This window comes from Larus michahellis, chromosome 21 (genome assembly GCF_964199755.1).
Source record: "Larus michahellis chromosome 21, bLarMic1.1, whole genome shotgun sequence".
NCBI lineage: Eukaryota > Metazoa > Chordata > Aves > Charadriiformes > Laridae > Larus > Larus michahellis.
Window position 1 is genome coordinate 3,893,431 of NC_133916.1, and position 15,949 is coordinate 3,909,379.

The 15,949-nt window shown below is 45.7% G+C and overlaps 1 protein-coding gene and 1 long non-coding RNA gene across 2 annotated transcripts; one reads left to right on the top strand and one right to left on the bottom strand.

Annotated features, from left to right (window-relative positions):
- Positions 1 to 1,225: 1,225 nt before the first annotated feature.
- LOC141733772 (uncharacterized) lies at positions 1,226 to 4,954 on the bottom strand. Its single transcript, XR_012584389.1, has 3 exons — positions 4,742 to 4,954; positions 4,305 to 4,461; positions 1,226 to 1,956 (listed from the first exon to the last, which is right to left on the bottom strand). It is a non-coding gene; the product is annotated as an uncharacterized LOC141733772 (long non-coding RNA).
- Positions 4,955 to 4,965: 11 nt separating this feature from the next.
- APOBEC2 (apolipoprotein B mRNA editing enzyme catalytic subunit 2) lies at positions 4,966 to 15,221 on the top strand. The gene is made up of 3 exons (XM_074564605.1): positions 4,966 to 5,530; positions 13,490 to 14,037; positions 14,624 to 15,221. The coding sequence occupies exons 1-2, from the start codon at positions 5,403 to 5,405 to the stop codon at positions 14,028 to 14,030; spliced, it is 669 nt and encodes a 222-aa protein (XP_074420706.1). The 5' UTR covers positions 4,966 to 5,402; the 3' UTR covers positions 14,031 to 14,037; positions 14,624 to 15,221.
- The last annotated feature ends 728 nt before the right edge of the window (positions 15,222 to 15,949 follow it).

Genomic DNA, 15,949 nt, shown 5'->3' on the forward strand with positions numbered 1-15,949 from the left:
AGTGAAATTTTGCCTCCGAGCGAGAAAGCTCTCCTCCCTGCTCCCCATCTTCCCAAGGGACCCTTTTTCCCGGGGGATGCAGAAGGAGCCCTGGGAAGTTTTGTTCCTGCCAGCGTTAACCAGCGACAGCCAGGCTGGATCGCCCTGGGGGGCACGCAAGGTGTTTGTCCACCCACCCCCCAGATCAGCTGACGGAACGGATCCCAGGTCCCACCTGGGAACATTCATAACCCACGACGGGACATGTCACGCTCCACATGATTCCAGCAGTGACTCAGACAAAGGCCGAGCGTTCGTGACAGCTCTCGCGGGGTCGTGGCATTTAGAGAGAAGGGCCACCCCTCAGATCACCATGTCTAATGATGATCCCTCTCTTCAGACTTCAGCCAGTCTTTCCAGAAAGCCATATTTGATATTAAACTGATCGTTACACTTGATCTTGGCCCAAAGGGCACATCCCCCAGCTGCTGGATACACAATATTTGTGCGTAAACAAAATCTTTCTGCCTTTCAGTCCAGGCTCTTTTCCTAAGCCTCGTCTCATTCAATAATTTACCAGCTGTTCCAGAAAACGCTCCGGCTTCAGTAGCGAGGAACTTTAATTGATTTGCTGTTGTCTGGAGCTATGTCAAAACATAGAGTCAAATGCTAGAGGAGATTTGCCGCTGTGCGCATGTAAACTTCAGAGAGCCGACTACGGGCCAGCAGCTCTCCCCCCCACCGCCCCTTCGTTAGCAGAATATAAATTCCTGTGGCTTTGAGCACCTGCAGCACGGCGGGGGCCGACCTTCCCCTTGAACTGCTCCCGGTATAACTGCAGCAGGAACCCAGCAGGAGGGAGGTGGCGCTGCTTGGAGCTGTCGTGAACTTCCCGTTGGGCTTTGAATCCACGGGACAGCTTGCCAACAGAACAGACGCCTCCCCGGCTCTGTGGCAGCGTGGCAAGGGGTGCGTGAGAGTTGGGGACCAGGGAGCAGATAAGGCTCCCGGAGGGGAGAGCGTCGCTTATCTCCGCCTGCGCCACGGCTCACATCGGCTCTGGCGCGGTTTCCCGGGGAGCTGCCACCCCGCACAGAGGGACACGGGCACCCTCCAGGACAAACCCTGCAGCGGCCGACACCGGTGTTCCCTGCCCTTTCTTTTAGATCTTGGCATTGAGGTCCTGCAGCGGGAGGAGAGGGACAGGTGAGAGCCCCCGGGGGCCGAGGGAAGGAAAGCTGCCTCTGCACATCACTGTCAGCGTGTTTATTTATTTATCACGTAACGGTAGTTACAGCTGGAAAAAGCAGGAGGGGGATTGCTGCCAGACAATGTATCTAGGGAGACGTTTTGTTAGTGCCACCAGCTGTCCCCTTGGAATAGAGAGCACGGCTGAGCCATGACTCACGCAGCCGGTGTCTTATTTCACTCTCACATCTATCCAAAAATGTTCCTCCAGCCCGAGAATGCAATAAAAGCCTCCTTTTCCTGGCAAGGACTTTTGCAGCCAGGTCTCTTCTCCTGACCCTTTGTGATCGGGAAAACAGTAACGGCATTTTAACTTCAGGACGGTAACTCCTGCTGCAATTAGAGGAAGGGCAGACAGCCCGCCTGGGAGACAGGTCAGGGGAATGCAGTGCTCTCAGTGTGAGATACTTATTTAAGATGGGGAAAATGTTGTCAAATTGTTCAGAGATGCCTCTAAAGTCAGTGGAGAAACTCTTGTGGACTTGGATGGACGCAGGATCAGACCTTCATCTCCAATATTCCAGCAAAGCCAGAAACCTTCTCCCAGAACGGGTTGTTGCCTTGGCTTTGCCTTGTTAGCAGGCGCCTTTGCTGGTGGCGTTTGCGTGCAGGCAGGTCTTCAAATCTTACCACAGGTTTGGTGGCTCTGAGGTTCTACTCCTCCCCATCGCTTCATCTGGCTCTGCTCAGGCATTTCGGCCTCGATGCCCCGACACACCAAAGCCAGACCTTTTAAAACAGAGGGAGACAGGCCGCCAGATGTTGCGGGACACATCTGTCACGGGATGGTGGAGAGCGGCTTTGGGCAGGAGAGCACAGCTTGGGCTCGTGCCACCGAGACGGAGCCAGCTCAGTGGCCGATCCCACAGCCGCGGTGCAGGGTTGTGGTGGCCCCGTTGGTGTTTCCCCCGTACGAGGTGCAGCTGCTGGAAAGGATTATCTACGGGGGGGGGGGAGTCTGCACCCAGTGTGCGGGGTGCGAGGAGAGGCCACGGGGCTCTGCTGGAAACCAGCACGGCTCAGCCCTTGCCATGGGGAGAGGGAGCGGGGAGAGGCAACGGGCTGATTCTCATTCTCCCGGCACGAGAGCAGATCCCTTGTGGCTCTTCGGTGGCTGAGCAGCGATTCCGCTGCGCAGGGCTCTCCGAGCAGAACGAAATTAATAGACAACTAAATAAACCATTAAATGAGCAGGGAGAGGGGCAGGGTGGAGGGAAGCCTCAATAAAAATGCTGGTTGGCAAGCGCAAAGATTTTAGTCAACCCGAGTGCCATCGGGAGGTCCCTACGGGAGGCTAGCCGCATCCCTGGCACCTCTGGGCACCCGTGCCCCGGCTCCGACTCTGAACTAGCTGACGGAAAAAACCTTTCCATCACTGGCTTCAGTCATTAGGCCCATGCGCTGACACAGGCACGCACCGCGGGGGAGCGGGGGTCACTCAAAACCAACCAAACAAAACCGATCAAAGCTTCCATTCCTATGGCTTTAACGCAAAATGTCAGATTGACAGCCGCTCGGAGGCGGCCCTTTATATTTTTGGCGCAGGCAGACGCTGCAGGGGGGTGGCTCATGAGTATTTAGTGCACTGCCCTAGATGGAGCTGCGAAGCAGCTGGGGAATAGAGGGAGAGACTCGGTGCCGCATTCCCGAGATTAGATTAGAGCTCAGCCCTGAGCCCTGCCGAGGGGCCAGACCAGCGAAAGCTACAGGCCGCAGGAAAGATGGGACCCGAGCCACCAAGAGCTTCCAAAAATAAAGAAAAGTGGGTCAGGGGGACTGATGAGGGGCTGGAACGCTTCTTTAAAGTATAAGGGTAAGAAGGAAACAAGCTGTCAGTCATTAAGAGAGGATTCCCATCCCCAAAAACACCGCCTGAAATGTCAAAGGTGAGAGTAATTGGACAGGGGAGCTGGAATTTGAGCATAGTTACCATGCAAGAGGAAAAACACTACACCTGCCTGCCAGGAAAGTATTTTAAGCTTAAAAATAAATAAAATTCTGCACCATGAAAATGAAAGATACGTGTTCCACGGATAGGATGTCTTGGAACTTGTCAAACCCTTGATTGCGCTGTTGTCACAATACTCTCCGTGCCAGCTGTGTCAGTCATCAAATAAACAACTTCTCATCACTAGCAAACAGTGTGGGAGCAAAAGCGGGGGGGCTCTGTCCCCAGAACAACTGCGTTTCTGTGACGTTACTAATGAAACGCCACAAAGGATATTGGAGCACAGAAAGGCAGGCTGTTGTTAGCAAGGGGGCTTGAAAGAGTAGCCAGAATGAATTCTCTATGAGAATATATTATTTATTATCTATAATAAATTATCTTCCCAATGGCATAAATTTATTTCACTTTGCATCAGTGCAGACCTCTCTAAAGTCTCTAAAGAGCTGACTACAACAGTATCACAGAGACCGAGTTTGGCCTGAAAGCAGGTATTCACACCGATTTGATGTCTACAGAATACAGTTTATCCTCCTCAAACTAAGAGCAGGTTTTCCACTAAGTACAGACTGAATGCTCAATCAAATATAGCTTTAATATTTCATATTTATCCAAATCTGGATGGCCGTGGGTTCCGAACGAAGTGCAGAACCCAAGATACTGGAGATTGGATTTCCAATACGCCTTGGCTAAAACGCGAGTTCTGCACAGCCGCGCGTTTTCCGTTCACTGTCAGCCTCGCGGCACAGCAGGATTAGTCTCCGCAAAAAATCCTACTCAGGTTTTCATTAGGCTTGGCTCACAAGGGATTTATACAAACTTTAAATGATTTAAGTTTAGAGTGAGAAACTGGAAGAATTTCACATAATCCTGGAGGCCGCAGGGGGAGACAATCCCCTGAACCCAAACATACAAAACTCTTTTTAGAGCTCATGTAAAAGCGACATCACCCTCGAGCATCCCTCTAAGTTACCACAGCCTCTTCAGGAAATCTGCTTGATACAGAGCCCAGCAAACCAAACATCCCAAACTCGTGTCAATAAAATCTTTATAGTCCTTCTCGTTTCTCTTTGCATGAAAGGCGGACTCCACACCCACGCTCGTTCGGGCGAATCCCAATTAAGTACCTTACCAGGATGCCTCTGGTACTCCGTCCTCGGCACGCCGCTGACACCAGTCCCGGTTATTAGCGCAGAACCGCACACACCTCGTCTCTCCTCACACCTCCACGATTCTTTGGCCCCAGTGCAGTCGCCCATTCAACATCTGCGTCCTCTGCGGCGGCAAAACTGATAGAAACAAAGAATTACCACAGGAGCCACTAAGGCCAGCAGTTTTCAACTGCTCACTCTTACCTAGCTACGTTATCGCTCCCAGCATGCTGGGTGTATTGCCAACATTCAGAAAACAGAGAGGAAAGAATACAAAATGACGGGCAGATGCTCAGCACGTGCACTTGGAATTGCCCTGCACCAGAAACCCTGCCCCGCTGGGAATTATAAAACTGACTTTAAAATATCTGGGAGAAGGTTCTGGCTCGCATTTACACCAGTATGATCTGACACCAACTTCAAGAAGGAAGATGTCACCCTGTTCAGCTCCTGGTTTCGTTGTCCCTGCATGGACATCCAACAGGGTGGAAGGAAAGGCAGGTCTCCTGCTCCCCTCAGCACTCCTGCCTTGATGCTCCAGGTGGCCCGTGAGGCCAAATCCACCAACAATGGGGATTTTTCCGCAAACCAGCTGGGGACTGCCCCTTTTCCCTCTTGCCTGAGCCGAAACAGCGGTCCTTCAAGGTCAGCAATGTAATAACCTGGCAAAAGAGGGTAGATGGAGAAGCTGCCAGCTCTGTATCTTGCCAGCTATCTGTCAGGCTAATGGATAAATAGATACTTATGCTTCCAGGATTTTCCATCCATCGCTTAACCCGCCCACAGCGAAGTCGTCACTTAATTTTAAATTAAAAGGGGAGCAAGAGGGATTGTTAAAAAGACCTAGAGAAAGGAAGGGAAGGAGGCGACATCTGAGAGCCCTGGGTCAATCCTACCCCATCCAGTCTCTATCCTTGCTGCTTTGTTCCATATTTAGCTCCTGACAACTGTGCCTAGCGCAGGAACTCCCAGCTCTGTTTTTCCCTCCTCCCGCTTCTGCCTCCTCTCCCTTAGAGCTCTCAGAAATTGCTCTTTCTTTTTCCCAGCGGCCATAACTTAATACCCCTGTACCCGAGAAGATGGCAGAAAAGCAGGAGGAGCCCAGCAACACCCAGAACGGTGAACCTGAGAACGCAGAAGAGGGCGAGGAAAAAAAGAAGAAGAAGTTGAAGCGGGAAGACCTGCCACCGTTTGAAATTGTGACCGGGTAAGAGGTTTAGATATAAACACGCGGGTGCGAGAGTGTGAAGTGGGGATGCTCAAAGGTCTCTGTCTTAGCTCTTACGTTGGGTAATTAAAGCCAGCATCTTCAGCCAGTGCACTTCTGAGTACTCCTAAACAATGTAAGTACGGCTTGCATTACTGTGGGATTTTGTTAAGTTCCGGCGAGTTTTACAGAGGACGGTTTCACAGCAGGCAGGCCGGCAAAGCTGTTTGTTTTATAGAAGAAGGTCTGTTTCTATAGCCTTGACTGATTCCCTTGCAGCGAAGTAGTCCCACCGACTGCCATGGATCACTTGCCTGATGATACCGGGAGGGAAGGTATCGGCCCTTGATGAGCACTGAATATCGATTTCTCGGTGCGATCAATGGCTCTTGTCTGAAAGTTTCTCTATCTGTGGGTTAGGAAAAATACCCCTGCTACAGCTGATTTGCTTTATAGACCTAAGGGATAGGTTTTTTTTGAGAGAGCTAAAAGTCCACATTTTCAAGGGCTCCACGCCCACAGCTGGAAACAGGCTTTGAAAAAAGCCCAACTTGCAGAAAGGCACCAAAACAATAGGCAGTTTTCAAGACAGCAAAGCAGCAAGCAGCTCCTTTTGCTCCAGTGAGCCTGGCCTTTGGAAAAGGCAGATACAACAGAGATCTACGAGGAAGCTGAACTCTGCCAGGCATAACTGACAGCTGCAACTAGAAAAAAAACCAAACCTCTATAATCTGCTATCTCTAAGCATTTCAAAACGCTCATTGCGGTAGTAGCAAGATGCCCTGTGTCACTCTTCCCTCTGGTCACCAAGGCAGCGTTCCCAGCGCGTAAACCAAAACCATGATTTCTTCCAGCTGCTTGAATGTAAAGCGCAGGCCAGACTCTAAAATCCCACTTGGAACCCTTCTGCCTGTGACGTGGTCACTGGTAAGAAAGATTTTTAAAAAAAAAAAAAAAGTGGAAAAAAAAATTGGCTGGAATTTCTGAAAACAACGCATGAGGCCGGACAGCACCTATGTCTGATCTCACACAATTGGGTCACATTCCTGCACAAGGGTGGAAAAAAAACAAGCACATTTTCTTCTTAAAGTGTGTCTGCTCTGACAAATCCCTTGTGGGGTGGGGCTGCTCACAGCCTTTGGTCTGTGTCGAACGCAATCACAGCAGTAACACACCTCTGCTAGAGCAGGGACTTAAGGAAAGCACAACCCTCTGCTACGAACGGAGCTAAGACACCAAAAATTGTTTATCTAAGCCGTTGGATTAACGACACACATGGGGACAACTTCTAGACACTTGAGACATGTACTAAAATGAATCTCAATGAGGAACTGAGATTTTTCAGCCTTAGAACGCTCACCTTGCACTTAGAAATCCTAAGGAATTAGACAGCATCCTCAAACCTTGCTAACCCCAGTGACCTGGATAGGAACTGGTGTGCTAATCATGGATGAAAAATACTTTCTTACTGTCATCCTGCAATTAAATTATTTGTTGAAATTACAAGGGTGTTGCAGAATTTGACAGAACTTTCCACTCTGGAAAGGTGGCAGGAAGAACGCGAGGGATGAGGTTTGAGGCGTTGAGAAAATCCCCAAAGATCACCGTTTAATTATGATCTTCAGCGAAGCAGGAGAGTGAAGATTGCACATTTTACCTTCCCCCCCCGTACACCGCGGGTGAGCTGCGTGATGTTTTCACCGGATGAGCTCTAAGGCGTGCAGTTCCAGCAGCACGGCTCGCTCCTCGGCCTCGTGGGGTTTAGTTTCCCTATTGTTACCCCTCTCCGCAAGCATGTCTCAGAACCACGGAGCGGTTAGAGCTGGAAGCGGGTAACACTTTTCTAGGGATGAGTTAAACTCTGCGCTATGGCATCTACGTGTGTTAAGCTGGTACCAGCTGAGTCTCACATTCTCTACCCTGATACCAAGCAAGACAGGGGGTTTAAGTTTCTGAAATGAAAGTACTCAGACATTCGGTGAGGGCTCACGGAGCTGTCGGTATGTATTTGTACCGTCCTCATCACCATACTATTTGGAAAGTGCTTATAAATATCTGGTGAATTCCTGTAGAAATCACGCCCAAGTCTCCTCTCGTTATTAGTTTATTACTAATATCCTGGCTATTAAAGGTGAGACTAAGGAAGTAAAGCAGAAATGCTAAAGGAGCCTGAAAGAGGTACAGAAATATCCAGCCATTTTTACTTTCATTTTAAGAAATACGCTGTGAGTTCAGACTGCGCCTCGGCCTGGTATGACCGCTGGATTTTTCTAACTATACACAAATTTTCAGCCAATGAAGCCAGTTATGTGAATTATGAGAAACCCCGTAACCGCAACTGTGGAAGCACTTACATTCAATTACACTGCATTTCAGTTTTAGCCCTTGGATGAGGGGCATCTATGACCCACAGCCAAATTTTCAAGCTGTTGCTTATAGCTCTAAGGAGTCTGGCTTACCAGAAAAATACTGAGAACCTAATCACTCTGTTTAAGAATATTAACCCCCTTTTTGTCAACATTTGGCTCAACACAGTCCTGGATAAATATAAGCCCCATCTGTGTACGTTTCATGACATTTAAGTAGACACATTTATTTACACTTTCCTCAGGGTGTAAATGAGGCTCCTTCTAGCAGCGATAAATCCTTGGTTCCTCTTGCAGTTGATCAATATGGGCTTTCTGTAACCAATGAGCCCAGCAGGAACGTGTTTATTTGTGAAGAGTTTTCAAAGAACAAGCAAAAGGACACTGTTTTATTGGCTCAAATAACCGAAGAGCATAGTATAATCATCATTGAACAAATATTTAAATCTAAAGAATACGTCCTACTAGTTTAGAGTATGCTTGAGATAATCCCACGTTTTCATTCTCTCCGTAGAAGTTCTCATTCTCTTCCCCTACCCAGCACGCAGGAGTGCCGGGGTCACGCTGGGCGGCTGTGTTCCTCCAGCCCACCTTAGCTCAGCAAGCCTAAACGCACATCTTCTGTTCCATCCGGTACCATTCTTACAGAGTGAGGTTTCTGCCTCAAAATTTCAACCTTTTTCATCTTAATATGATCCAAGAGATGAAAAACACTTTGCTACCCAGGGCAAACGCCTCGCTAAATTAGGTTTGAGGCATTTAGAAAATCCCTAAAGATCACCATTTAATGATGATCTTCAGAGAAGTAGGAGAATGAAGATTTCAACTTCTACCTTCCATACACCACAAGTGAGCTGTGTGACCACCTGCAGCCTAGTGTTGGAGCAGGTGATTATTAAGAGCATTGTGACAGTTCAGGGCCTGTAAAAATTTTTAAAAGAACTTCCCACGTACATAAAACTTACCTCCAAGTCTTACACTGAATACGATGGCTTTACTGGAGAGGGAAATGGTAAGAGAATGTCACTAATCGCAAGAAAAAACAAAAGCAGAAAAGCAATTAGCCTAGTCACTGAAATATCTGATATTTGTATAATTTAAAAGATTGCAAAGTCATGTGCAAGACGACATGATTTTTATGTTTAACATTTATAGCAGTACAGCTCCCAGTATAAGAAAATAGGAGAATGGAACTCACATCTCCTATGTTTTGTTAGCGTTATCATTCCCTGATGTTGGAACAAAAAAAAATAAATATGGGTAAAATAGACATAATATTAACATTTGTACACCACCTGTCATTGGAACATGGATAAACAGGATTGCCAAGAATTGGTCACTTACAGAGAAACAGCCTGCTCAGACATAGACTTGAGTTTCCAAAGAACTTGGCTTAGCTTGTAGAAGCTGACACAGCGATTTCAGGGATGTATTTTGATGATCAATTGTTTGCAAAGAGTTTTAATCCACCCAAATAAGCAATACAATCATGATACTTCCCTTTGCAATAAGTTATGAGGGTCATCTGCCCAGATGCTATAACTCACAGGTGAGGTTACGCAGCATACGACGTTTAAATACGTATGCAGTCTTACACAACATGTGGTTTCTTCTTGCCCATTCTTTCACTGCTGAATCACTTGCTGCGGGGTTTTCCAGTTACTCCCAGGACGGGGGCTGCCTTGCCCAAATCCCCGCTGCCTGCAAGAGTCACATAGCGAGGGCTCAGCTAAACCCTGTCAGGACAAAAGTTTACAGTTCACGCTTGTGCTGAAATGTCCCCCCTGCTCTGGTTTACCCGGGATTAAGCAGATTCTCGCTAATGAGCACACACAGCTCATTGGTTGCCTTACGTATCCACGATCAGCAAATTTTCCAAGCTGTCAGCCAACTGCTTACAGACTGGGAAAATGCCCTTAGCTTTGTTTATATTCTTTATCCGAAACTTATTAATTAAGTTGATGCACATTCCATGTTGCTAGGAGGGCAGATTTAGGTGAACATCCCAGATAATCTTAGACAGAGGCCGAGATGAAAGCAATAAGATCCGTCTAGAAGGCCTGACTAAATACACCTCTGAGTCAATACATCCTGGAACAGATCACTACAGCTCACCGAAACATGCAGACCCCATCTCATCACTGATGTAACCGCCTTGCGGTCAAGAGACGTAAATCAGGAATGAGCTTCCATGTGACTCTGGTGTGCTACACTTAAATACATGATGATGTTATTTTAAAACAACTTATTGCAGCCTTACAAGCTTAGCTCTGAAACAAGGCAATGGGCGGCTTATGTCAGACCCAACATAGCTGGACTTTAAAGAAATCATTAATTAAAGAATCATTAAGTCATTAACCAAAGAATCATTCATTACCTAGGATATAAAGCAGGAAAAACGCCATTCTCAGAAGGATGGGGGGGTGGGGGTGCCTCAAAGAGCAAGAGAAAGGAGTTTGGGGAATAAGAGGCGCTGTGCTAAATTAGAGACTGGTAACGCTCTTTAATAAAATCAGTGGAAGTCTTGCAATTCGGCTTAAAGAAACTGAGACTCACTCTAACAGGTAACTTTGGGTCATCTAACATAAGGGAGGTCAAAACGCCAAAAAAAGGATGTTAATGTGGTCTTTCTGGGTAGCTTAGAAGTTGTGCAAGCTTCTCTTATCTAGGCTTGGGAACCAGAGAACCATGCACTAAATCATACCAAAGCAGCATGATTTATTCGCTCCTTAATCAAAATAAAAATCTGTATCCACACTACTGCTCCTCATCCCTCATTAATACACTGCCAGCTAAAACAGTAATAGCATGGAAAGCTCCCAAACAGGCTTTTCTATTGTTTAAATCCTGTCTTGCACAGATCTCATCTAAGCAGAATTGAACAATGTAAGGGTTTAATTATACTGTTTAAGAAGCAGCCGAAAACCTGCTTCTATACCATTTCTAAAGCCAAATTTGTACTCTGTACTTCCACTGTCACAAATCAATGATACGTGAAGAGAATTACGGTGGTCCCTGACTGACAGCAACAGTAGATATTCCCAGCGTAGATGCAATTTTATGAACAAAACTGTTTCGACTTGCACATCCTGTTGCATTTGGAAGAGTAATGATCTTCCTCTCACAGTACAAAATACAACTGCGCCAACCTAACGGCATCAGCTCTCACACCATTTGGCTGGTACAGTACACTGATATTCCAAGTGAAGTTGTTCATCTGTAAAATCACACTGTTGGGGAATCCAAAACAGAAGTGGGAACTATAACTCCAGGCCTTTTACTGCGAATCTGTGTAGCAGGACCAAACGGACTCTAGATACTACTGTAGTATCATAAAAAATTAAACGGAGAGGGTGCTCTCTTATGTTTTAACTTTCTCAAAAGCCAAAAATGCCACAGGCCCTTGGCAGCAAGAAAATTCCTGGCTGCGTTAAGAGAAGTATGGAATATGCACATACTGAAGAGAAACTTCTGAAGCTTTGTGAGTGGAATTAAACATTTATGGAAAATTGTATTTCGACTTCTAAAATAACACCAAAGAAGCTTGACAACAGCTATCATTTACTCTGAGTTACGTATTTAGACAGCACGCTATTTCCAATTCTTTTCTAAGCAAAAAGCCATTTGCTTACAGTATGTAATGTAATATTTGCAGCCAGGTATTATGTACAGAGCTCTTAAGTGCCTGTTCCCTGGTCTTTCTGCTCAGACGTTCCTGTTTCAATCCCTCTCACTGGCACAGAATATCGTGCTATTTGGGGCTTTTCATGCAGTTCTAGCAAAGCCCTATCCATAACACTCTATGGGAAGACACCCACTAATTTTAAAAGGCATCGGATCCAACTCTTCGCAAACAGCCCTTACTCCTGACCTGCAGCCATCCCACTTTTTCAGTGGCCCACACCGGCATTTCCCACTGACAGCGAAGTGACAGCACATCCGCTCGTCCTTCCCACATTACTAAGCCAGCGTAACATCCTGATTTTGATTCTCTTCACTCTTTTCCATACCACTCGCTTCCGCTCTCCCTGGAGACATCCTGTGAGATGCTGCATCACAAATTGTTCTTCCCTCTCAGCAGCACGACGCTTCGCCACTTACTCCTGCAGCCTCGTTGCTCTCCCCAATTAAAATTTCCAAGAGTCTGAGAATCTCTCCTGACCTTTGCTCAGTGTACCCCCTGGAGGGGCCTGACATTATAATCTGACTATAGATGAGACAGGGATGAATAAGACACTTACTGTTTTACAAAGATTCATTATTGCCTCACTGGGAATATCAAGGTTATAGGTCCACCTAAAGCTCAGATGAGAGGAGTACAACATGCCAGAAGATTACTAGTGTGTGATAAATGAAACGTTGTGTTACTACTTTTCATTATTTCACTTGGGCTACTCTGCACAGTCTTACACTCACGTCCTTTGTAGCATTTAGCAGGTGACAAGGCATGTTGTCAGCAATATCTTTTCCATCTTTCCACCTAACACCCTTCAAGTAGCAGTTCTTGCACTGATGTATGTGCTCCACAGTAGGTGCTACCGGGAGCCATCAGGAAAGTCGGGTACTCCATTAGAAAGGAACAGGCACTATGAGACGACGCAGCTTTCCTTTTTCACCTCTTCAATCAGCAATACATAAAAGCTATACACCGTGTTTTAAGGGACTCATTTTAACTTCCCTAAATAACAAGGGACTGCCTTGTTTGGGGGAGAGAGGGCTGCAAACACATTACTCACTGCGATGATTCACTTTGGGTTATGCTCATTTAGAAACTCAGAATGGAAGAGGTGCACAACAAATTTAAAAAAAAATAAAAATCTGAAGTTTATCAGTAGTATCCACAAGACAGCTATCACGTTTCAGTGGGGAATACACTTTTTCACAGCAAAGTTAGATTTGATCTCAGATATTTTATTAAACCAAAGTCACAACCTAATCCTACCGAATATTTGTATTCAACTGATACTGGAAGAGTAAAACTAGAACACGTTAGAACTGTAACTAGTCAGTCCCGCTTGCCTCTACTCAGAGGAAATCCAGACTGCAACAGCACTGGGGGTAAAACATTACTGAGCAACGCCAGAGTTACCATCCTAACAATTTAGGACAACAGATCGCAAGACCACCCTGAAAGAACTATGTTAGTGGCCTAGAAAACAGTGTAACAGTTCAGTCTATGGGTGAATTAAGACTGGGAAAATGCCAATTGCTGTCCTTGCTTACCAACAGTAAATATCAGTCTCAAGAAACACATTTCAGAAGCAAGCTGCTCTTCAAGTACCTCAATGCAGATACCAGAATTTCCCAGCACAAGTTTGTTAAAATTAAGTGAGAAAGACTAGGTAGCAAGAACAGGCCTGGAAGCCTCACCACACAGCAAAACTAGTGGAATATCTTCTAATTTTTAATGTATTTTTATCCTCCTATTGAAAGGCATCTCCTTTTAATCCACGGAGAAATACAGCCATCATAGATGTAGCGACTTGTCCAAGATCACACACAGGAACTAAACCCTGTATATACATATATATATATACACACACCCCTTTATTGTCTGCCTCTGAGATGCTTCTCTCCTCTCCACTCTCTATAGGGAGCGCCTCCCAGCCATATTTTTCAAATTCCAGTTCAGGAACGTGGAATACAGCTCAGGCAGGAACAAAACCTTCCTGTGTTATGTTCTCGAGACCCAAGGCAAAGAGTCAGTGACTTCTCGGGGTTACCTGGAAGACGAGCACGCGGCCGCCCATGCAGAAATGGCTTTCTTCAACACAATTTTACCAAAGTGTGAATCAAGCCTCCGCTACAACATCACCTGGTACGTCTCCTCCAGTCCCTGCGTGACCTGTGCGGATCGGATAACCGAGACTCTAAAGAAGAATAAGAACCTGCGGCTGACAATCATGGTAGGGCGCCTCTTCATGTGGGAAGAGCCAGAAATGCAGGCTGCCCTGAAAAAAATGAAGTCAGCTGGCTGCAAGCTGAGGATTATGAAGCCTCAAGACTTTGAGTATGTCTGGCAGAACTTTGTGGAACAGGAGGAAGGAGAGGAAGCAAAGGCTTTCGTGCCATGGGAGGACATTCAAGAGAACTTCCAATATTATGAGGAAAAGTTGGCTGAGATTTTGCACTGAAGCTCACGTGAGTGAGGGTTTCCACTCGGTCACCTATCTACCCATATTAGTATTATAGACTCCTCCTTTTTCTTCAGGTTGTTAAAGGTGTAACCCAGAGCCAATTTCAGTTCCTGATACTCTCACATGTACCTGGCTGGGTTTGCCTGTACCTGAATATTGAAAATAATCCTAGGTAGCGCCCTACCCCTCCAAGGGTAGTAACACCACAATGGCCTCCTCCACAGCAGACACCTAACAGATCCAGAGCTTTTTTCCATCTCTTCAGAGTAAACATCTCCAGAAATAGAGTCAAACGGTACTAGGCTCACTACGTACAAAAGTACCTCATTGTTCCCCACATGCACGATAGTCAGGAGACATGTGGAAACAGTGGAGGAACGTAGAGAAAAGGGGATTTCCTCCACTCCACAAAGTCTAGCCCTTTAGAAAAAAGAAGTAACAACCAGTAAAGGAAATCAGTTATCAATGCAGAATTCCGCCCCCCCCCCTTTTTTTTTTTTTTTTTGAAGAGGTACCCAAGAGTCACCTATTTAAGCCATAAAACATGAAAGCATTTGAAACTTCTAACATGTCTCTTTTTTCTTCTCCAGGATCAATTCAGAGAAGATCTATGGAGAGAGATGCGACAGACTCGGACATCTGGGATACTCCTGCTTTCCAAAGCTTTGATTCCAGAAGGATGGAACACCAACTTCTGGAAGACTCAGCCCTGATGGACTACAAATACATATACAACACAGATCTGTGGTGTTTGGGAATGTTTTGGTTTATTTTATTCCTTCCTCCCCACCCCAAACAAACCCCTGTTGCCTCTGCTGATAGGAAAAGAGAAGGCAAGGTACAGTGTGGTTAAAGCCTTGAGTGAGAAGGACTGCAGTGGACCTACAGGAAAGACTGGGAAAGCTTTACAAGACCTTAGAACAAAGCTGACAATTAGATAAATACATTTAGAAACTACATACTTCATTACAGTTTAAAAGAAAGGTATTTAAGATAAAAAAAAAAAGTTTTTCTTCCTCTGTCCTCAATATTCAGAGCTGTGATTTAAATTAGGGCTAATTGGTCTATTCTAAATTACGATGGAACGCCAAGTACTTGATTTCAAATACCTTCTCCCCTTGTTCAATGATGTTTGTGATATAAAACTGAGAAAAGTGAAATAAAATTGGAAGTCACTGCAAAAACACAGAGCACTGTTTATTCCTTCTTCTCTATTTGCAAGGGGTCCTAAATTCAATCTGACAAGTGAGACATCCTGGGACAGCCACATATGAAATATTTCATAGAGGAAGCGCAGCATGATGAGAAAGGAGAATTACTATATGCTAAAAAAATGTCAAGAGTACACAAAAATGTGGGAGACAGTGAGTATGGGCATATCACTTTCCATATAAAACAAGGCACAGACCAAATAAGGGTCACAGGGACCCTCATCAGCTAAAAAACGGAGTCAGATAAGGTTCATTCTTCCAATGAGTTCTTCACCTTGGTTTCTCCTGCACTGTCACAAACTGGAACGGCACTAGATACACACACATCAAACCTCTGACTACACCCATCTCTTACCTCAGTCAATTGCACTAAATTCTGGCATAAATATTCAAGGCAGAAAAAGCAAGCTGCAATTAAGACAACCTTTGTGGAGCCACTGTGGATTTCATCTCTTTGCCACTAGATTTAAAAGACACATATAAATAGGCATAAGGTCTAAATCAATGAGCAGTCTCGATGTCCACTCTTGGTCAGCTCAATACTCAAGTTCCTATTTCTCTTACTGAGTTTATTTTTTTCCCCTCCATTTGTGTATTTAGTTACAGGAATTATCTATCAAAAACAAGTTTACAAAGGATGGTCAACAAACATGGAGAGTAATAATATGAAGCTCTTAAAGACACAAACAGGATTTGTAGATTTGC